Raw genomic sequence first — 26,991 nt, forward strand, 5'->3', positions numbered from 1 at the left:
ACTCTCTCTCTCTCTCTCACACACACACACACACACACAAACCCCCCTTATCGGGAAGAGAAAATCTTTGGAATTAAAATGGAAAATATGGAAGGGAGCTGAGGTGAAAAGGAAAAGTGAACATGTTGTGGGAAACAGGGAGAATAAACGCCAATATAACATCTCGTAGCGAAACTGCTAACAAGTCCTATGCAAAAAAAAACAAATAATTTTTCCCCTCCTTGTAAACACAACAGACCCAGACGACGATTAAGTAAATATATACTGGAATGAAGACGCGGACGCCAAATAGCACACAATACTAGCCACAGATAAAAAGATGAAAATAAAAAAAAAATATTAGCCGCCCAGGAAGATGATATAAACCAGGGGTGAAGGACTGATTAAAAGAAGTCAAGACCGGCGGGAGTAGAGTAGGGAGTGAAGCTGTCGCCAATAGGCTCTGGGATTAGAGATAGTTAGAGTATTCGAATGGTTGGTTGCTGAACTTGGTCCTCAATGGGTCCAAGACTTGTGGTGGATTATTAATTCGGTCTTCAGTAGAGCCGCCAACAGATCCATGTGACGCACTACCTGTGTCGGAGGGAAACGACGCAGGAAGGCTCATACTAGATGCATTGGCCTGGGTGTATGGCATAGCAGCGCTCATACTATACGGATGGTGACTGTACGAATAGTGTCGATAGTCTGGAGCGTCTGAAACCGATAGCGATTGCAGAGCAGGTATGTGTCTTCCGTGCGGTTGCATGTGAGAGTTCAAGTCGAGCCCGCCAAATCCTTTCGAGTTGGGCATCGTGAGCGAAGGTTGATAGCTATGTAATTGCTGGCCTATGAGCTAGAAGTCAGTTTCAAGCACAACTACAAAGGGTACAAACGGAATCCATACTATGACCGTCCATACTATATGTAATGGGCTGATCCGTTTGTCCAGTTGGTGAGACAGAACCTTCCAACTGCCGATGGCTATCGTATCCAACGACCATACTATTGCCTGGGCGGCTGATTCCGTAATCCACGGGTCGCCGCCCGTATGGCATACCAGGGTGACTGACCGGCTCACCTGGTCTAGAGTATCGGCCGGGGAAGTGCAGACTTGGGTTGAAGGACGGTTCGGAAAAGCTGCTGGATCTCGAAAAGGGGAAGGCACTACGGTTGTGTCTCTGTAGTTCGGGGACAGGTGTTGGCGCAGCCCGGTTTGCTAACGTGCCATTTGGCATATAGCCCTCCAAATTCCGATCAGCGCCAGTAGAGGGAAAACCGCTTCCTGTTGTAGTCGAGGCTGAGCTTAGTGGGGAGATCACATAGTCGTCGTCATTGAGTCGTTGTAGTCCGTCCGTCAGGAGCATCTTTGAAGCATTAGCGCCCGAAATAGATGCCATACGGCTCAGGGGAGACGGAACCGGTGTTTCCGACGAAGTCCTGTTGTCGAAGGGTGTCCTTAGCACTTGAGTAGTATCAAAGTCCTCCGGCAGTGCTCTAGATTTCAACATCCGCTCCCGATCATTGCTGGTGAGCCGCTTGAGCTTAGCTCGCCTATAAACATGGCATTAGTGTGTTATTATGATGGTGGATAGAGCTGCAAGTATACCTGTTTTGAAACCAAACCTGAACTTGCCGCGGTGTCAACCCAGGTATCTCTCTTGACAATCGTTCTCGGTGCGCAGCGTCAGGATGTGCTTGACGAGTGAACTCACTCATCAAGAAGCGAGTTTGATTATGTGTGAGTCTTCCAGTGTCGTTAGCCGAGTTCTATTAACGTTGAACTGCATCACGCCCGATTGCTCACCGGAATCTTTTCATCTTCTTCTTCTCTGTTTTAGGGTCCAACGCCGTTCTCGGCGACCCTGTTCCATCGTCCGAAGAAGCTCCTACTTCCGCATTGTCGTGCTCGTGTTGTTCCTCTTGATCTCCTGTTCTTGCTTCTGGAGTGAACTCTCTTGGGGCTTGAGGGCTGGACCCCCCTCGAGGAATAGAGAGAAGTGGTTCACTGTGGTTCAGTCTTTCGAGTTTCATTCGGGACAACGAAGCGTCACCCTCAGCCTGCACATTCCGATTCTCCGAGGTGTCCGAGGGCATTTCTACCCCGGAATATCGAACCGAATTTGACGGACCTACGAGCGCTCCGGCTGAGAAGGCATTTTCAGCCTTAATCACGGCAGACTGCATATCGACGGGTGTCTTTGCTGAATCGCTTTCTTTCTCCAACGATCTAGGTAACCCAGGGGAGACTGCCTTTGTCCTCGAAGTAGCCTGTTCAACGTTCCAAGAAGGCGTCGACCAAGAATTCGTAATCGCAGTCAAATGAGAACTAGACGGGGGTGGCAAAGAGGATAACCAGATACAAGGTCCACTGACTGACATGGTAGTGAAGATATCAACTTCCTTACTCCATGTAGTAGCGAAGATATTCTGTCGAACAAAGATCAGCAGCCAAAACTCGACGTATCTAGTCACTGATATCGAGATAGCTGCGGTTAGGAAAATGGGAATGCTTATTGAAAGTTCTCGTCAAAACTAGTATATCCTGAGCCCGGAAATTCGAGACAAGAGCGTCAATCAACAGAAGACAGGGTGTGGCGTAGAATTCTCAGGTATTATTAAGCTGTTCCGGTTGATAAAGAACAACGTTGAGCCTGGATGTCTCTTCAAGACAATAATAGAAATGCCCAGTATGAGCGGAAACTGGGACGGCGGCAAGAAATGGGGTCGAACCGTCTGATGAGCGCTGGGGCCAGCTAAGATATAAGAAGGATAATATAAAAAAGATCCCACAATGTTCGAGTCAAGTGGGTGAAGAATAAGGACAAACACGGTAGTGGAATAAGACGAGGAGAAAAGAAGTCCTAGCCGGTAGTCTTGATCACGTTCAACAGCGGTCCACCGGATCTTCCACGTTGGCCACCTTGAGGTAGTGCTAAGAATGCAACAACGGGCTCGAAGGAACTGTCATCAATTGATGCGGGACCGGCGGAGACAGGGGACGAATAACTGTCTCTTTTTGATACAGGGAGTTAACCCGAACGTCAGACAAGATGCTAACGCGTAGACTGAACCTTAGGAAATGGAAGATAATAATAATAATGGTAAAAAAGAAAAACAAGAGAAATAAAAGTAGGTGGGTAGAGGAAAGGAAAGGGGAGAATAAGAGGCCGGCTGTTTAAAGGGAAAACGATTAAAAGACTTGAACGGGCCACAGATGGATAGTTCAGCACACGGAGATCTCACACCAGGCTACGATTGCTAACTTATTCCCCGGTAGTAATTAAGGGTGACAGCCAACGATCACAAGGAGTAGAAGAACAGACGCAATAGTAGGAATGGTGGGTGGAAAGAAGGTTGGGTAGTGACTGGGGATCTCCCTCGATGGGTTCAAGTCTAATGTAGTATCGTATGCGCTAGAACCAACAATTGTAGGAATGCCGATGGTGGTCACCTAATCTTCTGACCGGAAAAGTCTCCTAAAGATGACAACACCAACAAAATTGTCAAGTTGAGAGCTGTCCCGAGCGTGTATCGAGACCTTCAAGGGAAGTAACGAGTGTATTCAGTGAGGCACAGGGACAGGGGGGAAATTGTATAAAAATGATAAAATAAAACAAAATAAAAAATAAAGAGAAAAAAAGAGAGGAAGGGAGGGAGGGTGAGCTTGCCAGGATAAACGATATACACTATGGGGGAAAGAAGCAACAAGAATGACTACGCCGAAGCTAAAGTGGCGATGGAGCACTCCACCTACATCCAAACAGAGTCAGATGGACCGAGACGGCCGCAGCCCTGCGTAAAGGGACTAGATAAGGGGTAAGGAATGGTTCACGATCCAACTTGCAAGTATGTCCGACTAACTGTTCATTTCAACGCAGGTTGCCTGTCTTCTCAGCGGAGGTTTACAATTCACAGTCATGATTGCATGTAAATTTTCCGAAGTGGAACCTGCGACCAAAACCATCGCATCGCATCGTGCGGGTCAACGAGTCTGGGACACCCTAGTCCAACACCCACAAGCCATCCTCCTGGCTAGCCAACCGTTGTTTGAAGGGTAAATAGACCCTTGCTGGCTGGAGCTCATCCGACACCAATGTTGTTTTAGTGAAGACTGGTGCACCATGTGGAAGGGCTACCGACAGCGCTAGTCGTGCGTTGGCTCCATAATCCGCCGGAGACCGGGTTAGATCAAGGACCAAGTCCTCAGCCTAAGAACCACTTAGTTTAGCTGCTACCCACCCCCCATCCGTCCATCCCAGAGGATACACATGCAAGTAACTCTCTCGGACAGAAGCAGTCCGCGGGGCCTCAAGGAAAAGCAGGAGGCGAATGAATATCTAAAATAACCGTTGGTTTCAAACTGTAGGAGTTCTTCATTTCTCCTTCCCAGGATGGGGTATTAGTTTATCAGAGAAAAGGATGAGTCCACCGACGAAGACGATCGATCGACCGTTACTAGCCGGGTCCGCTGTCAACCACGCTCGGGTGCACGCCCACCCCATGGCTGGGTGTGCGCAAAAAAGACAGAACCGACCGTATACGTAGGAGTGGTACGTACAGCTTCTCGTACTATGCTAGCCAGAGAGCCACCAAATGGAGCAGCAGGTAAGACCACCATGCCTATCTCAGTATAGTTCAAGAGATAGCCAGGGTTTGCGGAGAAAATGAAGAATGTTTCCGAGTTTCGAGCCTCCTGCGGCCGAAAAGAGAGTGCTATTGAAGACGAGTTCAGGAAAGCTCAGGGAGCGGACCATGCACTGGGCGACCTGAACGGTCTCTGAACCGAGCGTGACGCTAAAAATCGTGCAGTCAACGGTTGACTCGGTTGAGTGGCGGCCTCATGTGCTCTCTCCACTTGGAAGAGGGGGACAAATTGACTGGGAGAGACTAAACGCTTCCATTGGCTCCACCGAGACAACTTGCATGAAACAGTTCAGGGAAATGAGACTGGAGGGAAGTGGATAGAGAAGAAGATGAGGGCCAATGTATTGCTTTGACGGGCCAAAGCAAATTAAAGGTAACATACGTGAATATTAGATAAGATGTCGGAAACCGAAATAAGATTTACGGAAGAACAAGTAAAAGAAGGAAAAGGGCCAGAAAACTTGAACGAAAAACCAGGGGAAAAAATCTCTGAAGATAGGGGAACCGACAGGTGGAAACAACGACTGTGGGGCATTTATCCAGCAATGAGAGACAGGAGCAGGACTTAACTTTTTAGGTATTTAGGGTTAATCGACGTTGAAAGTTAGCCCAAGGTACACACTCCTCCATGAAGGTCGGGTGTATGCACTATGAACCTAAGGGAGAGCGTATATACTCCGTATATAGCCATGTAGGTAAGGTAAGCCCGAGTCTGTCTGTCTGTCAGTCAGTATGTCCTAAAATGTAAGGGAGGATATGATATGCATTTAAATATGATCAATAACACGCCGTCATATTATTACACACTGTGATTAATATCAACACAACTACCGAGGATGCAGAAGTGGCTGCAACTAATTGATTCAGGTCAGTTGGCATGAATATACTCCGTAGATTTAATCATAAATTGCATGAGTCGTGTACTCCGTAAGTCGGTACGGTAACTCCGTACTGCACCTTAATATCCCCTGGTGCCAGCTATACCTACTACCTATACCTACTACTACTAGTATGTATATGCCAGAGCCACTGAGTCTCACCCCTATGATGGATCTTAGTCGGATTACCTTACTAGTGGCTAACAGACAGCATTCTACCTTAACGCAGAAGGTATTGTGTACTAAGAGTACCCTCAACACAACTGGTAACCTCGTAGGCCACTAAGGAAAACAAGAAGAGGGTGAGAGAAAATCAGGCTTCGGATAGTTCCAGGACCACCTAGGCCGGAGTTTAATCCCCATCCGATGCTGACCATAACGCTCAACTAGTCAGAAACCTAGGGAAGGGATCGAAACGGTGTAATGGTTCCTCGGCTTGTCTTGGCTCTCTTTTGTCCATCTCTTCTTCCCCTGTCACTTTAACTTTTTACTTTTTTACATGTTTTTTTCTTCTCTTTATTTTATATTAATTATATTTATTTATTTATTTTTATTTATTTTTTTTTTTTCATTTTATAGTGATTTATTATTTTAATGTTTCTGCCTTTTTAAAACAATAGACGCACCGGATGATTCCTGATCGAGGAATAAGGGGAGGCAGCTCCGTACTCTGTATGGATTAGTGATTTGTAGTCCGCCGTAATGATGGCTGAGTGCAATAGTTCCGGTCAACTCCTGACTACCTTGAACTAAGTAAATACCCGACTGAATATTCCAGGCAAAATCTCGGGACTGAGTAATTCTCAATTGAGATCCCGACTGCATTGGATGTGCCTGTTTGATAGATTCTTTCCCCCCCCCCCCCCCCCTCCTCTCTTTTCCATTCTCACTTCCATTTCACCTCATTTGCCCCTTAACCCTCGCCCCTAACTCCCCGTTCCACCGGAAAAGCTGAAAACGGACTTTCTCTAGGGATACTTTTTCGGCATACCCGACAAGTGGGGGAGAGGATGGGAATCGCTTACATCGATGTGGATAGATGGAGATGAGAGGTGGCATGACTCTCAGCTGGATTCCAAGAGCCACATTGTGAAAAAAGCAAGCGTCGAGTGGATCATCCTCTGAGGGCTTGAGGACGATCACAGCTGAAGAGGGCAATCAAACATTCATTCCCATCGTGTGGGTGCGGGGAAGGAGATCCCAGGAATCGCGGCCGATCGAAGGTGAGTGGGTGAGAAGGATGGAGAGGAGCAACTTTAATCTCTTTCAAGACTTCTCGTGGATGCCAAGAAGACTGGTGGCCCCTTCTAATTTCATTCGGTCTGTACGGACTGTGGTTCGAATTGAGAGATAACTTACATCATCTCTCAAGACTCTTACTGCTTCTGTTTGGACGGTGGAAACAACTCCCGCTAGTAACAAGTGGATACTGTTATCGATCCCATTACGCAAGCCAACAATTGGCGCTGCGCTTCGGGTGCCAGATTTCGGCCAAATTGTTCCGAGTCCAATGAAGTTACAGCAGAACTAAATGAGACCGGGTAGAGGAAGGGCGGGTAAAAAGGGAAAAGAAAAAAAGAAAAAGCAAAAGAAAAGGGAAAAAAAAGGCAGCGAATGGGAAGAGCAAAAAGAGGGAAATAATAATGATAATACTGTGTAATAACATGCATACATACATACATACATACATATACATACACACCTCTCCAAAGTTTATCATGGTCAGGGCCTCATATTTTTCCATGGCGGTACCCCTGTCGGAATAAAATCAATTGCGCGATTGGTATCATCTCCGATGCAGGTTCCTGCGGGAACCATTGTGGAAAAAGTGTCTGTGCGGGTCGGTTGGCAACAGTGAAACGTCGTTTAGCCCTGACAAGGTTTTCCATGGACCTCTTACTCCTTTAGGACGAATAAAGAACTGCCTATATCCTCGATCTACGAATCAGAAGCTTCGCATCTATACCTACATCTATTACAGAGTACCTACTCTATAGTATACTACTCCGTAGGTTCTGTACTTTACATACCTCTCTGTACCTAGGTACATTCATTTATTAATGTTTAAATGGATTGATACGGCTAGATTATATGAAGAGCCCCTGTCGAAAAAAAATAATGATAATGATGATGACAAAAAAAATTAAAATAAAGGAAAAAAGAAAAACCCTAGAAGAAGAGCTAAACGAAGCCATGCGAACATTATACTAACTAGGTACTCCGTAGGTGGACTTGCTTCGCCCTCACCAAAGTTGCCTTTTTCGGCTGGGATCTTTCTCGCTTCGAAAGATACTACCAGTATAAATTTTAGCCAATATACAGGTCACTTCCACCGTGGATCGGACCTGAACGAGTCATGGCACTCTCCGTAATCATTGCCCTAAAGACGTAGGCAGAAGTAAGAGATGAATTGAGACGAAACCAGCGCAAGCCGAAATATGATATACCTGATGTTGATACGAATAGGCACTTCGCCCCTCAAGGCCGGGGAACAGCTCTAAATATGTATACACAGTAGATTATTACAGAAACTCTCAAGCGACAACTGCTCCTTCGGTTGCAAGTATGCACATACGTAGGGTAGTCACTTAATCTTACTTGAAAGTTAAGTTGATAGAGGGATCAAGCGTCTATCGGGTTAGGATGGTGAAACGTGGCGTATCAGATCACCCGGATTCCATTGGGCCCAGTAATCACACTGTAATCTCGCATGACAGTTATCAAGGGGCAATCTTCAAGGAGTGAGGAATCATTCAGCGGGTCGGGTGATATACTTACGATCCTTATGTAGCAGGTAGATAGATAGAAAGTACAGCGAGATCCACGGTTATGCAGGTACGTCTACTGTGTAGTATGTAATATTAGAGTTGCTGATCCCCGAGACATTCGGACCCTCGCCCGTAGCTTATCCGTCCGCGTTGCCAAAGAAGCGGCGTGCTCTCAGAGGCAGTCTGGGCACTGGCAGGTTTATCCAGACTACCTCGAGGAATTAATCCCCTCTCTGGATCACGAAGTGGATTATCAGGAAGCCTCCAATTTCCGGTCAGCGGTACCCTTACTATGTTCTTACCCCTCTCATTATTCCTTTGTCGCCTCCCTATCGGTCCCCATGAGCTCCTAAAAGTTGCTCCTGCTCGCACGCTATCTGATGGGGCGGGGGAAACCTCGGGTGTTGCCACAACTGAGGACTAAACTGCACGCCAAAATGAGGGTCATCAAACGAGGCCAATCAAAAGGACCAAGATCCCCCCGCCGTAATCTCCCATTTCAAGTCCTTCGTCATCATGAACACGCCCCAACTCTTCCTAGAAAACTCAGTCCACATACTAATGTCCCTTTCATATTATTTACGGTACTGCAGGAGTCCCGCATAGTGTTGTGACAGTGATGCATACAAGCACATGAAATCATCAAACGGTGTATCGAATCAGCATCCATCAGGATCGTAGGGGTTCGTTCTTCGGCGCCAATGAGAGCCAATCATGACAATGCGTTCTCTGGCCGCCTGTGTGGCGTTCTTCATGTGTCTGCTGTTGCTGCTGCATCCTTCGAATCCGCTGAACCTTTCTCGGTGGCAACGGTGGCATTCCCTTGTTCGGAGCTGTTAGGCCCATGGTCATGCCCCGAACCACCAGACTCGCCCTCAGTTGAGGCTTTCATCACTGTATCTTGAGCCTGAGGGGTGCCTTCAAGAACCTGGGGAGTTCCTTCGGAAGGCTGCGGAGTCTCAAAAAGCAGCTTTAGGTTTTTGCCATCCTCAATCTTGTCGAACGCCGCGAGCTTGCTTTTCGCGGAAAGTCTTAATATACGCCAAGTCTTGCTCGCTTTAGCGCGTGTCGCGTTCTCTTTATCCTCCTTTGTCTGTGCAGTATCCATATCTAACTCATCGTCCATTATACCCATCATGAACGAATCAGAGGAAGGTACCGTGAACCTGCGATATTGTCAATTCGCAAATAATCAGATTTACGATGATTATCCACGGGTGTGCTTACCTTTGAGGTTCCTTAAGCCTCTCAAGACCAGCTCGTGATTCGCCCTCAGAGAGGAAGTTCAGGTTTAGCGAGCCCATGGGCGAAGACCGAAGGCGCTTGTTGGCGTAGACTTTAGTTGCATGCTCACGAGCATCGAGGTAGTCCGCTACGGAAACAGGGGGTCTCTCGATTAATGGACAGCCTTCAGCTTTCCAGCGAACCCAATTTTTGTCTCTCGACAAAACGGTGTCCACCATTCGGTAGTAGAATTTTCCACCGACACCGTCCTGAAGATACTCTTCTATTGCCTTTCTCATCTTGACTGCCCATTTAGCCTGCAACTGTTAACAAAGGCCATGAGTCTAGGTATTCGTGGGTGGTTCCTACATCTTCCTCATTCAATAAAAAACCGTAGAGCACAGATTTGTTAGTCAACTCGGCTAGCTTTGCTTTAGCCTTAGGAGTAAGCGAGAGCATGAAATCCAGGAGAATAAGCGCCTGAACCAGAACATGCCTCCGAAACGCTGTGTCGTTGACCTACATTTGAGAGTTGGCACAAGCCACCGAAAGGGAGCCAGACAAACAAGAAAAAACTTACTTCAAGGTCAAACAAATCCCTGCTTGTCAAGTACTTCGGGTTGAAACTGCTTGCAATTTCCTGGCCGTCTGCAGTTCTCTTTCGTTTGTTGGATTTTCGAAGCTCTTCGGACGTCTTGCTCGTGCTGGAACTTTCAAGGTCTGTGTTAACCGATTTGAAGGCAGAAAGGGTAGCCTCAAGTCCCGTCCTGAATGTGGTGAAATGTTGGGGATCGAATATCCTTGTTGGAGCAGAGAAATATGCCTGGAGGCCCCAGAACATAGGATATAGTCTGTTCAAGTCGTTCGCTTTCTCATCAACACCTTCAACTTGCGAAATAATGACTTTCGGGGCTGCCAATTGATCTTGAATGGAGACCTGAGGATCCGAAATAGACGGCGAATCAGCATCGTGGTTTTCTTGTTGGCCTTCAACAATAGTCGTTGGCGGCTCATGTTCGTCAGACATTACTATATCCGCCTCATCTGGTACTTTGGTGTCGGGTTTAATGATTTCATCGTAAGTAGTGACATTCTCGGTATGATATTCGCCTCGAAGGTTGACGGCACTCTTGTCCCCTAGCGGAAAACTCTGGAAGAGGAAAATAAAGACACGTCCGCAAAAGACAGTATCTTCAGCTCGCGAAAGCCTCCGCAGCAGTTCGTTGCAGGATCTCAGAATGATTAAACTTTTCTGCTTAAAGTGTTTCTTCGGCGGTGTCAATAGTTGCGCTAGAGAGGATTCCGAGTTGTACATACTTTAGTATTCCGTTCTCTTCGAGACTCAAGATAGTCAAAAACTTTGCGACAACCATCAATAGTTTGGCTATCAAGTAGTTCCTCCATCAGCCAAAATATAAGACCGGGCTCACACTGTTCTGTCGATTCGTCAGTGCACCATCGAGGCCGCGAGACTAAATTCCAAACGAACCATTATCTGAGAAGATTGATATTATGTCAAGTAGATTCCATATTTGTATAAACGACGGCTCATCAATGGATGTAGTGGCCTTCATTAAGTGTCGGTTAGCGATTCCTGAACTTCATGGGTAGACAGGAAGGATCGCAACAATAATGCTACTTACAAGCAAACTGTAAAACCTCTCCCTGAATGCGATTTCCACTGCGGCAAACTGTGTCTGTTGACTAAGCCTATTCGCAACCTTCTCATCATCGCCTTCCACTTTCCAGATCGTTTCTCCAAGGTGTGTTTCTGTCAACGGAGGTTCGATTTGCTTGTCCGGTTTGACTAGTTCGGCTCGAGCGAGGAGACTATCAACTAATCTCCTATAGATATGTATCGATTCAACATCCTCGCCGGCCATCCTTGCGAGCAACAATTCCAAGTAAAGATGGGATGAAGGAGATGCGGGAATTGTGCTGTGTAAGGAGCTCCCGATACAATAAAGGATCACGGGGCCATTGTTGCGGCTCTGCGGGTTCTAGCCGCTGGAAGCAACTTCCTTAACCGCGCGCCAGAAGCTTTCCCATCCCGCCGCGACGGACCACTTGCGCAGATATATCCGACGAGGGCGCGGAGTCCTTTTTTTTGTTTTTGTTGTTTTTTTTTTACAAACCTAACGTCAAGGAATGGGCCTACAATCACGTCAGGCAATGGCGCACGGGCTTGATTCCAGGCCCACCGTTGAGGATTTTCGCGAAGACAGCGTGTGGGTGCAGTTAGCCAAAACTCATTGGCTTGAGACATCCAAGGTCCGGAAAGTCAAGCAGGATGTCATCAAGAAGGATATATGGGACCCTCTCGAAGCGGATAATTTCAGCTTTCGCTCGCTTCTAACGTTGGAAAATTTGAATATTTTAGAGAAGTACCCATTCATATAGCACTCTTAGCGATGTAATGCCTCGACTAACCGGTCACAAGGTTTCTCTGGCCGACCTACACAGAAGATGCTTCGAACTACCATGTATTGCTGCTGGCGCTTATTGTCACTGTCAAACAGCGAGAACATCTGCCGATATGGGGTGAGTCTACCTTACTCCTGCATATAGTCAATCCTGTGTAAGGTACTTACAGAACACCAGACATCTTCTCTGATCGACCGGATGACTTTTCCAACCTTTTCCATCGAATTCTCTCCATGAGTATCGACCAGTCCCTTTCTACATCGTCGCGCCTGTCCATAGTATCCTTTATAATTGGCTCCTTTCAATCCCTCGAGAATGTTTCGATACGGAAGGAATGTGCACCTCTGGTCTCCATTTCGATTTGGCACAATCTCTCGAGTGACGATGCACGAGAACAGGTGTTAGTAAAGGGCCCCACGCTGAAGAAAACGTGGAGAGCTGCCACAAAACGATATGATGCAGCAGACGAAACAACCAAAGCGAAAATGAGGTTTGACCGGTCATGGCTCTACACGATGCTTCTCGATTTTTTTCGGAGATTGAACGGCGCCGAGAAGGACCAGGCGGATAACCTGCGTTATTGTGAAAGGTTTCTTGAGTTCCTAGTGGATCTAGAAAGCCAACTTCCCACCAGACGATATGTCAACACATTGCTGAAAGATCTCAACATTCTACCAGTCGTTCGCTTATCGGAACTCTACCGATCTTCGGAGAATGAGCTATTCCGCGACTTGTATAATCTCTTAAAGCATTTCGCTACATTCTCAATTGACGATTATACAGGCGAGAGCCTATCACCCCAGGCAGTGTACGATACCCACTGCCAGGAGCTAGCGCACTTGCAGCGAACTTCCATGAAATACTTTAAGGACAAATTAATGATCCTAGCTTTGTCGAATTACGGTTCAATTGAGCAACGTCCGGAGCTGGAAGGGCAGCTATCTTCTTTAGATGACTCTGAGCTCCGAAGCCTTTGTTCTCACCTTGGATTTCGGACAGACTATCCGAAACAGTGTCAAATCACACCCGATCGCCATCTATATCTAGAAATACTCTTATCCTTTTACGAGCGCAAGGCACCATTTCAAGATGTTGTATCACGCCTAAGTGTTGTTCCGACAGAAGAAAACCTCTACGACCCAGCTTTGCTACGGAATGAAACCTATGACGGATCTAGGCCCCTTGCAATTCCAAAATTGAACCTTCAGTACTTGAGCCTAGGGGACTTTCTATGGCGCTCATTTCTCTTGTATCGATCCGAAGCTTTCTTCCAGATTCGCAAAGATATGGAAACGATCGTCAAGCGAATGCAGCCCCGAGCCAGTCGAGACGGCAAAAGTCTGACTTTTGATGGGTTCTCCCGGATGGCTATCCCTATTTCGAAACCTGCTATCATCGAGGTTGCGCCCCCGAGGGTTGGCTCCACAAACCCAGCTTTTGTGCGAGCTGAGATCGTGATTGAGGTTGGCAGGCTGGCAGACCACGTCCGGATGGAATGGGAGTCCCTCCGCCCCGACGACGTGGTTTTCCTTCTGGCCGTGCAGCCTGGCGCTGCAAACAAACTGGCGTTCCAGGACCCCACCCCAATTGATACCCCTAGCCTAACGCACCTCAGAACAGCAGAAATAGTGCAGGTACTTGATGAAAATGGCCGCCCATTGCGCGAACCCGCTTCGGGGCAGACCAATGGCCATCGATCGAGACCACGCATCAGGAGACTTTTGGTTAATCTTGACCCTGATGCCTTCAAAGCGGATAAAGATCGTAGCATGCAGGGAAAGCCAGATATTTATCCGTTGGTCAACGTAGTCGCAAGGAGAAAGGGAAGGGAAAACAACTTCAAATCTATACTGGAGACTATGCAAAGGCTCATTGTCTCCGATATAACTCTTCCTTCTTGGCTGCAGGACATCTTTTTGGGTTATGGGGACCCCGCAGGGGCCCATTACACAGAATTGCCGAACAGACTTAAATCGGTCGATTTTCGCGATACGTTCTTGGACTGGCAGCATCTGGTAGAAAGCTTCCCGGGGACAACAATTGAACCTTCTGGCGAGGAGACATCAAGCTTCGGACCGCCTTATGTGCTCGAATATGTTGAAGATACCCAAAAAACACCTTCCGTGAATGCCTCCAAGAAGCGGCGGAGAGATCAAACCGAGAAGGAGAAACCACCCTCATACTCACTTCGTGTTTCGACATATACGCCACCTAATCCAGGCCCGTATCCTGTCGATGCGCCCAAACTAAACTCTGTCCGTTTCACACCAGCTCAGGTGGAAGCTATCGCATCTGGGACACAACCTGGGTTAACTATTATTGTCGGACCTCCCGGAACCGGAAAGACGGATGTTGCAACGCAAATCATTAATAACATCTACCATGATTTCCCTAATGAGCGCACGCTTTTGGTTGCGCACAGCAACCAGGCGTTAAACCAACTTTTCCAGAAGATAGTTGCACTGGATATCGACGAACGCCACCTTTTGCGCCTTGGTCACGGCGAAGAAGAATTGGAGACCGAGTCAAGCTATAGCAAATATGGCCGGGTTGAATCGTTCCTCGATAACCGTAACTATTATCTCTCTGAAGTTACCCGGTTAGCATCATCGATTGGAGCACAGGGCGCTCATGGAAACTCCTGCGAGACTGCCGGGTACTTCAACACTGTATACATTCAGCCTGCATGGGCAAAATTTTGGGATCAGGCCCGCAACGAAAATATCTCTCTCGAAGAGATCATTGCAGCTTTCCCATTCCATGCCTTCTTTTCCAATGCCCCACGGCCCGTATTCAACTCTTCAGGTCCTAAGGAAGCAGTGCTAGATGTAGCAGAAGGTTGCCAGCGGCACATTGACAAGATATTCTTTGAGCTAGAAGATATCCGGCCGTTTGAGATTTTACGGCAACCAAAAGACAAGGCTAATTACCTCCTGGTGAAAGAGGCCAGGATCATCGCAATGACATCCACGCATGCAGCAATGCGCCGCCAGGAGATTGCCGATCTTGGCTTCCATTATGACAATGTTGTGATGGAAGAAGCCGCGCAGATCACGGAGATTGAAAGCTTCATTCCCTCCGCCTTGCAAACAATGAAGGGTGGCCAGCTCCCATTGAAACGCGTGGTACTCTGCGGTGATCATCTCCAGAATTCCCCAATCATCCAAAACCTTGCGTTCCGGCAATACGCACATTTCGAACAAAGTCTCTTCCTTCGCCTGGTAAGATTGGGTGTCCCTGTAATTACGCTTGATCAGCAGGGTCGTTCGAGACGTAGCATCGCAGAACTATTTCGCTGGCGTTACAAGCAACTGGGAAACCTATCAGTAGTTGAGACGGCCGATGAGTTCAAGCAGGCGAATGCTGGGTTCCAATTCGATTACCAATTCATCAACGTTCCTGATTACCAGGGCACGGGTGAACGGGAACCTGCACCTCATTTCATTCAAAACCTGGGTGAAGCAGAATACGCCGTAGCCCTTTATCAATACATGCGGTTACTTGGTTACCCAGCGTCGAAGATATCCATTCTTGCTACCTATGCGGGACAAACAGCGCTGATAAAGGATGTCTTGAACCACCGCTGCGCTAAGAATGCCTTGTTCGGCATGCCGAAGATCGTGACTACCGTGGACAAGTATCAGGGCGAACAAAACGACTGTAAGTCGATTTCCATTTATCTCTTAATGAATTTTTCTGTGCAACCCTTTACTGACTTGGTTCTACAGATGTAATTCTCTCACTCACACGAACTCGTACGGTTGGTTACCTACGTGATGTCCGTCGTCTAACGGTTGCACTTTCTCGTGCCCGTCTTGGCCTCTACATACTCGGTCGGCGCGAGGTATTCGAGTCGTGTTATGAGCTTAAGCCAGCATTTGACATATTATTTCAACGCCCCGATAAACTCATGCTTGCTCCAGGCGAAATGTTCCCAACTGCACGAGCGCTGAGTGATGAGGTTCAAGGCACACCGATGGAAGGAGTGGAGCATCTTGGCCAGTATGTGTTCGAAATGACTCAGGCTAAGCTCAAGGCAATAGGAGAGCAAGACATCATGGTTGAGGACGTGATACCGAATGGTGAAGAGGATCTAGTGGATGAGGACGAGGTCATGCTTGGTGCAGGTGAAGAACAAGATGAAGACCCTCTGCACGAGCATGTCTTCACTGGAGCGTAAAATTTTGCGGTCCAACTAGTACAAGTGCCGTCTGGTCTTGTACACAGGGCTACAGAATTGAAGTTTGTGAGATCATGGGCTCAGAATAGCTGTAGAATGCTCAATGACGGTGGCGTTGTATCACGTGTGTCTTCAGTTTATCGGGATCGTTGGTGTAGGAATAAAAATGATGGGATTTCAACCCGAATAGGTTGGAAAACGATTGTTCGAGTTTTGAATTTTATTGGCTGCATACTACAGTGAAATGGTCTTCCAATGTATCATGAAATTTGTTTTGTGGATAGCTTGCAGAAAAGAGCAACTAGTAGTGTCTATACTATTTATATATAATAGCAGTTGTGGTGATACTATTGGAGCCCAAGAGTATATATAAGTAAATGACCTGATGTTTAGTCTTCACAATTTAGCACTTTCTATTCATGACCGCCGCCCGCCAAGCTCCTCAACAATGTTCTGCGGGTCCTTCCAGGCAAGCGCAATATATCTATTGGGGGATTAGTATAGTGGTATCCTACAATGTGGTTACATTGCGTGAAGACTACATACTTGGTGTGACTTCCTCTGGCAACAATTTCGCCTTTGCTGTTGATGAATTTGATAGATGTATATGCGAGTGTTTTGCCGACTGTTGAATAAGTTAGACACTGCGTTTAGTGACCAAACGGACAGCTGTGAATGCCTCTGCAGGTCCCGCATAATCGGGTTAGTTTATTGATAGCTGGGGAACCTACATTTATCACAGCTAGCTTCCTGTAGTGATGTCAGCATGCACGGACCCACGCAGCTAAATATTGGGCCTGTAATTGTCTGGCATGGGGCCTCGATTAACATACAGCTAGAATTTTATCCCCTACCTTACCTCCAGAGCTGAGATACGTCACTAGATCGACAATCAGAGACCCATCCTGCACGTTGGACATCAATCTCAACGATTAGCTTGGGCTGTAGCTTACCATTGAGATCGGTAGACACTCCAGTGGCAAATAGACCACGCGAGGCGACAGCTAGAGAACCGCCGAGGTCCACTGTAATATCAATGCAAGCTTGTAAGTGGTGTGACCGGGATGAGAGAAGAACTATATTGTCATGCTTGCATACCCATACTGGCGATAGTACCGCCATGGAGAATGTTCAGACGATTCTGGCACGAATGTTAGTCGACTGGGTTAGCATACTCTAGATTGAACCCTTACCGTATGCTCTTTCTGAATATCTAGCTCAAAGTTCACTAGACCAGGCTTTGCGGCAGTCACACGAAGCTGGAGCCGTTAGTACAACCTCAGCTTGTGGCCAATGTTTACAAAGCTAACGGAATGAAAGATTCCATTATCATTCTTCATGATTGAAGTCACTGTATCTTATAAAGATATGCAGTGTAGTTATGATAGACCTTACATTATCCAGTAGTCTTTCACAGCGATCAAATTTCAGTAACGACCTCTTCCTAGTCACTGATGCTGTCACTTACCGAGGCTCCAGCCCCGATGTAGCCCGAAAGGACTCCCAAACCTGGGGGTAGCAATGACATTAGTTGAAGGAATGAAGCAATAGCAGCTGTAGGTACTTACCGATCTAACGAACCGCAAAGCCGTCATCTTAATCAAGGAAACTATAGGCGAAAAAGGAAGTAGAAGGTTGCGGGAGACAAGAATACAGTCGTTAGTTATCCAGTCTAGTACCGTGAGATGATTTAATCGCCTCGGACTGCGCTCCGAAGCCGCTTTGGTCACCGGAGCAAATCTTGTCCATTCCACATCAAGATTGATCTCTGAATGTTACGCCTTAGCCAACCTTTGTGGCTCACATCATGTTGCAGAGGTGACAGCTCCTATTTTACCCGCAGGCAATATGGCCATGGCCGCCGCTCCCTCCCGTCCATTTGATTATCTGGAAAGCCTGCCTGGAACGACTTTCTACAAGCTCTACCAGCAGCCATCCACCGCCCTTGCCATCTTCAGGCGCATGTTGCCTGACCTGGGTATGCACTTGCTTCTACTCTTGAAATATTCTATGGCAATGGGAGCTAACGGATAATCTAGCAAAATGTTTTGTCATGGCGCTTCTGTATCTTAAAGACCCTCTCCCAGCAACAGATCTGGAGGTCTGGGTTAAGGCAGAAAGCTTAAAGTGAGTGGTGACTTTGAAAGCCTTCGTGATATGCGGACTGGATGACTGACGGGCTTAATCGCTTGAAGGGAGCGAGATAATGCATTGTCAATACTGGGTCGACTACATATTCTATCTAACACCGTGATCGCAGATAACGTTCGCGCGTACAAAGTCACCGATCCGTTTGCCTCATCGCTCCGTCAGGCGCTGACAGGCGCTGAAAAGACCCAGTCCTTTGGTGTACTCTCGCATTTATCAGATGGAGCAGCCGTTTCCATAGCCGAATTGGACGAGTACGCCCGGCGTCAGTGGGAGGGGGTATTGGGATACATGGTCGGAACTAGTGGACTTGGTATTCAGCGCGATGTCAACCTGAGCAAAGGCGTGAAGCAACTTTTGCAGGCTGGGCACCTTGTCGAGATTCGAGATCGTCGCGTAGAGATCACGCAAGATGGATTCGCGTTTGTTCTACAGGATGTCAGCACCCAAGTTTGGCACATTCTTATGCTCTATGTTGAAAGCGCGGACGCCATCGGAATGAGCAGCGTGGAGGTCCTCTCGTTCGTTTTCTTGCTGAGCAGCTTGGAGCTTGGAAAATCGTACGATAAGAAGCATCTGACATCTAATCAACTCCGTACTCTGACGGATCTGGCGGACTTTGGCATTGTCTACCAAGATTCCCCGGATACCAGTCATTTCTACCCCACCCGCCTCGCTACTACTCTTACCTCCGACTCCAGCGCTTTGAGCAACCCTATTTCAGGTTCCCTCTCCGGCCCCTCTGGCACAGGCTCAAACAAGGCAGGATCTGGATTCATCATCGTCGAAACAAACTACCGACTGTATGCATATACCTCTTCGCCGCTACAGATCTCTCTTATTGCACTGTTTACTACACTTAAGTACCGATTTCCCAACCTGATCACTGGCAAAATTACCCGCCAGTCGGTACGCCGCGCCATAGAGATGGGTATCACTGCTGACCAAATTATCTCGTACCTGGCTACCCACGCTCACCCTCAAATGCGCAAACATAATGTCTCCCGATCTACGTCCAACCAGGCTGGAATACCGCCATCTGTTCTGCCCCCAACGGTCACTGATCAGATTCGGCTTTGGCAACTTGAACGAGATCGCGTCAAAGCAACCCCTGGCTTCTTATTCAAGGACTTTGTTAGTTTGGCAGAATATGAGGCTCCATGTCGGTACGCTGAAGAGATCGGGGTTCTCGTCTGGAAATCAGACCGAAAGCGGATGTTCTTTGTAACGAGGCATGAGCAAGTTGCAGCTTTTTTGAGGAGTAGGAAATAGATTTGTGCAAAACGTGGATTGGGGGCATGATTGGCATTAGCATTTTGGACAGATGATGCTTTAACATGGGCGCAAAGTGGTCTGGTGCAGGTCTGGCGTTAGTGGGAACTCTGTGAAAACGATTTGAATTTAGCATTTTATATTGGGGTTCTCATCACATATGTAGTATAGTTGGTAATTTATTTTAGTAAAGACCATATCGAGCTTTCAGGAGCATTACAACCATACTTTCATCAACCCGTAAATCCCATCTCATAAACAATTCGAGGCTTTTCTTTCCGATCCCATAAACAAAACCTCCCATCTCGTGAATTGTGAGCAAGTGTGTCCCGTGCTGCGTCCTAGTACCTTTATAGCGGTCCATAGTACAGCGAATGTCTCTAGCCATGCTATCTTCAATATATGCTAGCATTACAGGTTTTACCATACTGACAAGGAAGTGACAAGGCTTCAACAGGAATTACAGATAGGCATTCTCGATTATGGGCGCCTCTTGATTTCCGTTCCGTACATGGTGGTGATCCAAGTCAATACCTGTGATCACCCATCGTTTCCAACAGGGCATTATACCATCCACCCATCTCCAAATTTGCCAATGTACTCGTATCGGAACTTTTGTAGACTCGCGCTTGCTTCATCATTCATGCAAACATTTTCGAGGACCATGAAGGCTCGTTTGATGCGGTAGCCCGCCTCGTTTGAATCCGGGTGTCCTAACGGGCGAGAATAACTTGACAACATGCCGAACCCCGTTGCGATGTCCGGCTCATGGAAGGAGTCTTCATAGTGGAAAGCATTGACGAGGGTGACGAATCTACCGAGCCAGTACTGTTGAGGCTGAGGTTCACTGACCTGCGAAACCCAGTCGGCATGGACTGTTAGCCCTGGCTTCTTCAGCTTCGAACGGAATCCAGTGAGGTTGCTCCTCGACAATACCATTCTCCCCATTTGATCCCTATGCCGTAAATTCCCTGTGTCTGGTAGGGGGCTTAGCCTTGTAGCACTTTGACTCGGGGCCGGACGGTTAGGTGGTGAAAATGCATCGTTTTTTGCTCTGGTTTCAAGCTTCAGGTTCTCGAAGCCGTTCGTCCACCGGAGACCCTTTTTAACACATTCCATTTTGTCACTTTTTTTGAGTGTGCTGGCTATTGTTTTTTGGTTTGCACGTTGGCAATCCTCCAACAACTGATGGTGGTGTGTTGCCAAATTTCCTTTGGGAACAGTGTGATATTCGATTCGCTCTTTCCTCGAAGATAGCAGCAGCACCTTGACAGTTTTGGAACTCGGGCCATTGGCACTGAGATCACCATTCTTGATGTGATCATTCCTCTGTGCTCCTGTCTCAAGCCGTGAGATGAATGCTGATATAGGATCGAACAGTCGAGTGACGGGTCGGCTTTTGGCATCAGCATATGCCAGCAAGTTGCATGGACGACCAGCCTTTGATACAGTGACACAGGGGATAGGAGTATAAATTTCTGAATGCATGCTGTTAGAGAATATCTTTGAGGATAGTTCTGTTGTAGCTCTCTGCATGCCGCTGGCTCTCTGGTGGTGAGTTCGGGTCTGAAACCTAGGTGTTGAAGTCGCGTCGGCGTCGAACATGTATCTTTCAGAACTGAGCCTTTGTGTATCCCTACCGCGGATGAAATCTTTCCTTTCTTCTTCATTATCCAGATTCTCTTTGTAAACGGTGCCTGAGTCTTTGTTCATGCCCATACATTGTCTTCCCAAGGATGATAGCACACTTCTTCTGCCTTCTTTTCGATATACTTCATGGGAGTACAGATCTCCTGCTGGGGATTTTGCCGGTGTCGGAATCCTTGAAACTATTTGTGTCGATGAGTACCCTAAGATTGTCTGATAGTGGGAGCACGAGGCTCTGTGCTGGGCCTGTACGTTGGACCCATGTGTCTGTAACCTACTATTACTGATCTCAAAGCCTCTTGGGTCGTTGTTGACTTTGTTGTACCTCCACGACGGATTGTTTTCGTACAGGGGCATGAAAGATTGGCGGAAGGTATGGACGATTGGTTGATATTGGGATGAATAGCAGATGCCGGTAGTGATACTAGGTGGAAGTGGGCTGCTCTGTGTGTTCCTCCCATTGGTTATGTCCTTGTTGTCCTCAAGTCCCCATTGATCGTGTCGCGCACCGAATGTGCCCCTGAGAGTCTGTAGAGAGCCCACCAGAGACGATTTGCGGCTTCGCTTTTCCGTCATAGTTGTTTCAGTATGCTTCACAAGGGCGTCGAAATGATGTGAAATGGGGAGTGTGTGTGTAGGTGACAGATCCAATGTGGAACAAGGACTACTAGGAGTTCGAGGAAACAAAGCCCTTCTTTATGCTCTAGGTAAAAGCCGTGGTTTTGATGGAGGGGAACTCGACATATAGTGGAAGGGGAGAAAGAAGCAATATGACTCTGTGTATAAGCGGTTGCTAGGGCATGGGTTAGAAGACATCGGGAAAAAGCAATAAACCAGAGTGAATGGAATGCATTTGTCTCTTGATCATCTGATAGTACCTATGTAGATCTGTGCTTATAAGCTCCTGTCTTTTTAGCTTTTCTTAGTTGTCGGGACATTGTATGTCTTGACTGTCCTTGTGCGAATGATAATAGTAGCGAGGATTCTTGACATCCCGTACATAGAAGTATGCCAGAAGGTGGCCAGATTCCCACCCTTCATCCAGACAGGTACCGTCAATAGGTATGGATTGCCACCGGTCGAGGTCTTCACAACAGCTAAAGCCCCGAGAGAAGGCAATTCAGCAAGCGCCCGGCTCCTCCCATTGCCAATAGGGGATGTCGGGAAGAATGCTTGCTGGAAGTCCCCCCGTGGCAAAAGCTGTCCTACAGACGGATGGAACCGCAACGGTACATGGAGCGGAAACCTTGTCATATGAAGCCAAACATTATGCGCGATTCTAGCTACCATAGCAGCATCATTTGTTCCGGGCTGCCGCAAAATGGGTAATTCGTCAGATCTGCGACGAGCCAGCGAACGCTCTTGTCATCTTCGCTCGGAGAGTAATGCGGAAACCACGAAGCTACTCCGTTGCTAAGAGAATCTCTATCTCGGCGGTGAATACGTCAGTCGTGTGTATGTCACCCTACCCAGCGTGCATGGAGACTAAACCTATGTGTGATGGGTAGGTTTCCTCTCTAAGTTAAGATGGGGATACCGGATTCTTGTTCGTCTGAAGGGAAGCAACACCCAGAGAATTGCCCTAGATAGTAGGCTTGAAGGGTCCAAACGTCGAGGGTGACCAAGAGGAGTGGTTGGGTCATCGTTCTTTTCTGTTCTTTCTCGCTCTCCTGCGGCTTGGAAGGTGGAGAGAGAGACCCTTGGGTATAGCTAGCCCTTGAAAGCCGTGGCACTGAAAGTATTCTTATAGTCATCAACATCGACTTATGCATTTCTCCACTTTCATAATCCATACAAAGGGTTGCTTTGTCTGCGCGGTAGTAATGTAATAACACAAGTTTGCATGCGATATACATCCCCCACTCTGTCCCAGAGCTATCTCCACAAATGCCGAGCATCATTAGGTCATTACATAGCTGTAGTACCCCAAAGGACTAGAGTCAAATCAAGAGAGCTTATTCAGAATCGCTGTCAATCACAAACCCCGCTCGCAACCGCCTTCGAGCCAAGGTAGTCGCCGGGGCGTTCTCGTCACTGTCTCTTGGCTCACGTATACCGCTTGGTTGCATATCTTCCTTGTGACTAGGTGATTCTGGCTCCTTGTCTAGATCCAGATCTCGACGGAAGGCTAGATTGTCGTCGAAATCAAACTCATTGTCTTCATCCGACATGGCAGGAGCATCTTCGTCGTCTTCAGTCGCATGGCCAGGCGAGCGAGCAAGAGTACCACCCATAGTAATGTCATCATCTTCGTCGAATGCTTCTGTTGTTTGGCCGCGCCGTTGCCGTTTACTTTGCGTGCCAGAACTCCCAGGGTTGCTTCGTCGTTTGCGTTCGCTCTGATTGTTCGCTTTACGGCCGATCTCGTCTACAACGCCAGTAAGCAATGCCTTTCTGACTCGCGCAGCTTGTTCTTTTCGCCTTTTCTCCTCGAGATCAAAGAATTCTTTGTCGGCCTCCTCGTCGGATTCGTCATCACTGGCATGAACGAACAGTTCACTTTTGATCTTGGCTAGACGGGCTCTTGTGTTCTCCTGGCGCGCCTTGCGACGCGCTTCCAGAGTATCTTCGTCTATCAGCTCGCGCTCATCAACTTCTTCGCGATTCTTGCGACGCTTTTTTAATTCATTGAGCGCGTTCGCTTTCGACGGAGGGTTTGGTGGGAAAAGAGGCCCATCCGGGACATCTTCACCTTCTGATTCAGATCCAAAGTCAACATTAAATGTAGTTTGGCGATTGTGCTCCTTATTATCGGGTTGGTATCTGCGCCGAAGCATCTGCCGAGGATCATGCTCAATGTCTCCCGTGTATGGATCCTCAAGACATTTATCGATCGTCGATTTAATATCTCGGAGATCTTTTGACCCTTGTGACGACGGCACAATCCAGGACGCTCCGACAACATCTTCCATTCCCAGTCGCTCAAATCCCACTACAGTCATGAGAAGACGCAGCCTGGCGTTGAAGTACATCGCCTGTTTACATGCATCGTCGCGAGGTTGGACAGCTTGTCTAGGTTAGAATATTAAGCATCAATAACAGGTCTGGTTTACATACCAATCATCGGATTAGGGGCCTTGGTGCCTTCTGAGCCTCATCATGGGCCTCCCATGACTCTCTTTCTTCCGCTGCCGTGCCTAAAACACTGCTAACCCACGCGACCAAATCGGTTTGCTCATCCATGACCAGTGCACCGACTACAATGTTTATCTTTTCCACTTGCGTCGTTGCTTCACTGGGATTGACTTCAAGCTCAGCTGGTGCCTTTCTCACCGGGGGTAGGGTTTGTCTCTCATGACCATATTCTAGGTAGAATAGTGTCGAGTTTATTTTGCTAAAGAGCAACTCAGTAATAAGGGCGGGACGCTGGTCGATCTTCTTTATCATTCGTCTGATGACTTGTCGGATTAGCTCTTCCCACTCCTTGAAGATTGGTTTACTTGAATCCATGGCGCCAGGTCCTTTAATCATTGTGTAGAAAAGGTTGAGTATATCAATGCGGAATAACAGGACGCTCATTTCTTGTTTGAAGGCGACCCTATAGAAATAGCGATGGGCACGTTTTAATTGGTCCAAGTTAAGTTCCCTAAAGAACTTCGTGAAAGCAACAAAGGTGTCGACACACTTTTGGTTGCAAAACTTGGCAGCAAAGCGCTTGAAGTCGAACTTACGCTCCCTACAAATTCGTTCGGCCTCCATGATGTCTTCATCATCGGATACATGCTCTTCGTTGTTATCTTCAGGTGCTGCTACTCGAGTTTCTTTGTTTTTGCGTCTGGCTCGCCGCCGAGATCGCACTTGCATGTCGACATTCTCCTTGGAATATCGATCCAGCATACGCAAAAAAACATGAGAAAGTTCTGTGCATGCATCCAGATAACCAAACCCTTGATCTTTATACTCACGCATAATAGCAAGCACACGGTCATGAGTTGTTTCTTCGTAGATATCCGATTCTGAATGTTCTCAGCAATTTCCTGATCTTCCTCAAGGAGCGACTGTGTCATTTCTTGCACAGTTAGCAAGATTTGCGTGAAGCAGCGCATTTCCGCATGTAGGTCTTCCCAGTCTTTTTGGTCGAAACTATTTTGCATAGATCGGTTTAGGAATACGAGAGTTTCTTGATCAAGTACACTAGCGACAAGCCCAAAACCATCCGGTTCCAAATCTTTTATGGACTTTTCATTCTGTAACTGCATCTCCTTTTGGCGCGCACGGCGTGCGCGTTCGGCATCCAGAAACCAGGCGACGGTATAGAAAAATTGACGAGAATTGATAGGCACGATACGATCGGCTTCTCGTTCCAAGGCCTTCCGGACGTGGGTGAATAAAGGATTGAATCCAGAGTCGAGAAATTCTTCAACAAACATCCGCAGGTTTCTTGATGCTGTGGAGTTAAGATGGGTCGGCGTACTAAAGTCATTGTTGAGAAGTGAATCTTCATGTTTTCTGCGTGGTTGGGGCTTGTTCCACTTCTTGCTTTCATCCATTTTCTGGAACGTTGCTTGGCTATCTTTGAGGACGTCTTGCCCTGAGACAGTAGACACCTTAGCATCGTCACGTTTGACCCAAATCATAGTTCCGAATCGTCCGTGTCGAGTGGGTGCATTTTTGGCGTACTCCCGCCGCATAGATGACTCCTGCCTCAGCAAGGTATCTAGTTCGTCTGTGTGTTTTGCGCTTCGCTGGGCATCATCCATGAATAGCTTCTCAACATTGACACCCTTCACCAGGTGGAACAGTATTTCGAGGAGAACCACATCTTGCATATTGAAGTCATCGCCAACGTTGGAACACATGGTAAGAATGAGAGCAAATACGTCTTGAGCTTGAAAGGTATTGATAGTCGCAGATCTAGAAGTCTCCTCCTCATCACCATCCGCTGCAAGACGAGCACTTGGGGTGATCACTACGATATTTCGTAGCAAATAGAGCATAAGTTTGAGAATACCATCGTCCCGTGCTGTTCGTTCAGGCCGTGGAACGGCCATGCTAGGAAGGCCAATTCGGATAATGGTTCGAAGGAAATTGAGATTACCACGGCTCAGAAGACCTCGTTTATAAGAGACTTGAGCGTGCTGCAAGTATGGAAAATGTCGGTGATGGTTGACAGTCATCTCCCCGTGGACTTCCAATGGCCAGGTCAACGGAACTAGCAATTCCACTTCATGTCATTAGTACAAGTCTAGGCTCACAATAAGGCCCTATACTTACAGCACGCTAATGCGATCCTGGACATATATTTACTCTTTTGGCCAGTGCTCCACCACAGCGAAAAAATCGGTAGCAGGTCCCCGTTAACCAAATTCGCTTCTCCAAGGCACCTAGCAACATCCATGCGGTGATACTTCTCGTCGTACAATTTCAGCCAGCGCCTAATGTCACGCAAGCAAGCCAGTGCATCGTCTCCAAGTACGTATCGGTCCGCATCTTCGCCGTTAAATCCACCCAACTGTAAATTAATTAGAATTCTTCGAAGATTAAAGTATTCAATCAAACAGCTATCCTCACCGCAGTGACTAGACTATAAACGTGTGCGCGGACATCGGGGTCTACAACTTGAACAGCCTGGCCAAAAGCCACAGCTTCGTCGTTCATGGTGGCCAGTTGTGCTTGCGGTCGTCGCCTTCACCTTCTATCACCATTGCCGATGTTGATAATGAACGGAAACTGGCTCCCTGCAGGGACCAATGGTAACGCGTCGGTTCACGCGTTTTCGCGTCTCAGGTCTTCGGATATCGGAGGAATGGATGTTCCCGACTGCCGAAGATAACCGATGACGTTGGATCACATGAGTCCCGCGGAAGGATGTCGGATGCGATTC

At 47.5% G+C, this 26,991-nt stretch overlaps 7 protein-coding genes across 7 annotated transcripts; 2 read left to right on the forward strand and 5 right to left on the reverse strand.

The window, feature by feature from the left end:
* Positions 1-448: 448 nt before the first annotated feature.
* On the reverse strand, positions 449-2,361 carry ABOM_010450 (homeobox domain-containing protein; the record flags this gene model as incomplete). Its single annotated transcript, XM_022537578.1, has 4 exons — positions 449-828; positions 887-1,533; positions 1,589-1,726; positions 1,787-2,361. 4 exons carry the CDS (start codon positions 2,359-2,361, stop codon positions 449-451), a joined length of 1,740 nt encoding a protein of 579 aa, XP_022384369.1.
* A 6,662-nt stretch (positions 2,362-9,023) lies between these two features.
* Positions 9,024-11,379, reverse strand: ABOM_010451 (THO complex subunit THO1/HPR1; the record flags this gene model as incomplete). The annotated part of the gene is made up of 7 exons (XM_022537579.1): positions 9,024-9,438; positions 9,500-9,813; positions 9,866-10,015; positions 10,077-10,763; positions 10,814-10,932; positions 10,986-11,064; positions 11,140-11,379. The coding sequence occupies 7 exons, from the start codon at positions 11,377-11,379 to the stop codon at positions 9,024-9,026; spliced, it is 2,004 nt and encodes a 667-aa protein (XP_022384361.1).
* A 289-nt stretch (positions 11,380-11,668) lies between these two features.
* On the forward strand, positions 11,669-16,100 carry ABOM_010452 (RNA helicase aquarius; the record flags this gene model as incomplete). The annotated part of the gene is made up of 4 exons (XM_022537580.1): positions 11,669-11,880; positions 11,937-12,037; positions 12,098-15,580; positions 15,649-16,100. 4 exons carry the CDS (start codon positions 11,669-11,671, stop codon positions 16,098-16,100), a joined length of 4,248 nt encoding a protein of 1,415 aa, XP_022384370.1.
* A 417-nt stretch (positions 16,101-16,517) lies between these two features.
* On the reverse strand, positions 16,518-17,695 carry ABOM_010453 (PaaI family thioesterase; the record flags this gene model as incomplete). Its single annotated transcript, XM_022537581.1, has 10 exons — positions 16,518-16,584; positions 16,647-16,725; positions 16,832-16,850; positions 16,934-16,980; positions 17,054-17,125; positions 17,199-17,241; positions 17,294-17,359; positions 17,496-17,508; positions 17,569-17,609; positions 17,669-17,695. 10 exons carry the CDS (start codon positions 17,693-17,695, stop codon positions 16,518-16,520), a joined length of 474 nt encoding a protein of 157 aa, XP_022384362.1.
* Positions 17,696-17,861: 166 nt separating this feature from the next.
* On the forward strand, positions 17,862-19,520 carry ABOM_010454 (TFIIH/NER complex subunit TFB2; the record flags this gene model as incomplete). Its single annotated transcript, XM_022537582.1, has 3 exons — positions 17,862-18,078; positions 18,140-18,227; positions 18,296-19,520. Coding segments are annotated over 3 exons (1,530 nt in total), but the record flags the coding sequence as incomplete, so codon positions are not given.
* A 564-nt stretch (positions 19,521-20,084) lies between these two features.
* On the reverse strand, positions 20,085-21,743 carry ABOM_010455 (uncharacterized protein; the record flags this gene model as incomplete). Its single annotated transcript, XM_022537583.1, has 1 exon — positions 20,085-21,743. The coding sequence occupies one exon, from the start codon at positions 21,741-21,743 to the stop codon at positions 20,085-20,087; it is 1,659 nt and encodes a 552-aa protein (XP_022384363.1).
* Positions 21,744-23,122: 1,379 nt separating this feature from the next.
* On the reverse strand, positions 23,123-26,765 carry tof1 (putative DNA repair protein (Tof1); the record flags this gene model as incomplete). The annotated part of the gene is made up of 6 exons (XM_022537584.1): positions 23,123-24,174; positions 24,225-24,243; positions 24,321-24,983; positions 25,073-26,331; positions 26,382-26,619; positions 26,679-26,765. The coding sequence occupies 6 exons, from the start codon at positions 26,763-26,765 to the stop codon at positions 23,123-23,125; spliced, it is 3,318 nt and encodes a 1,105-aa protein (XP_022384367.1).
* Positions 26,766-26,991: the final 226 nt, after the last annotated feature.

Source organism: Aspergillus bombycis, assembly GCF_001792695.1.
Source record: "Aspergillus bombycis strain NRRL26010 chromosome Unknown contig00136, whole genome shotgun sequence".
In the NCBI taxonomy this organism is placed as follows: domain Eukaryota; kingdom Fungi; phylum Ascomycota; class Eurotiomycetes; order Eurotiales; family Aspergillaceae; genus Aspergillus; species Aspergillus bombycis.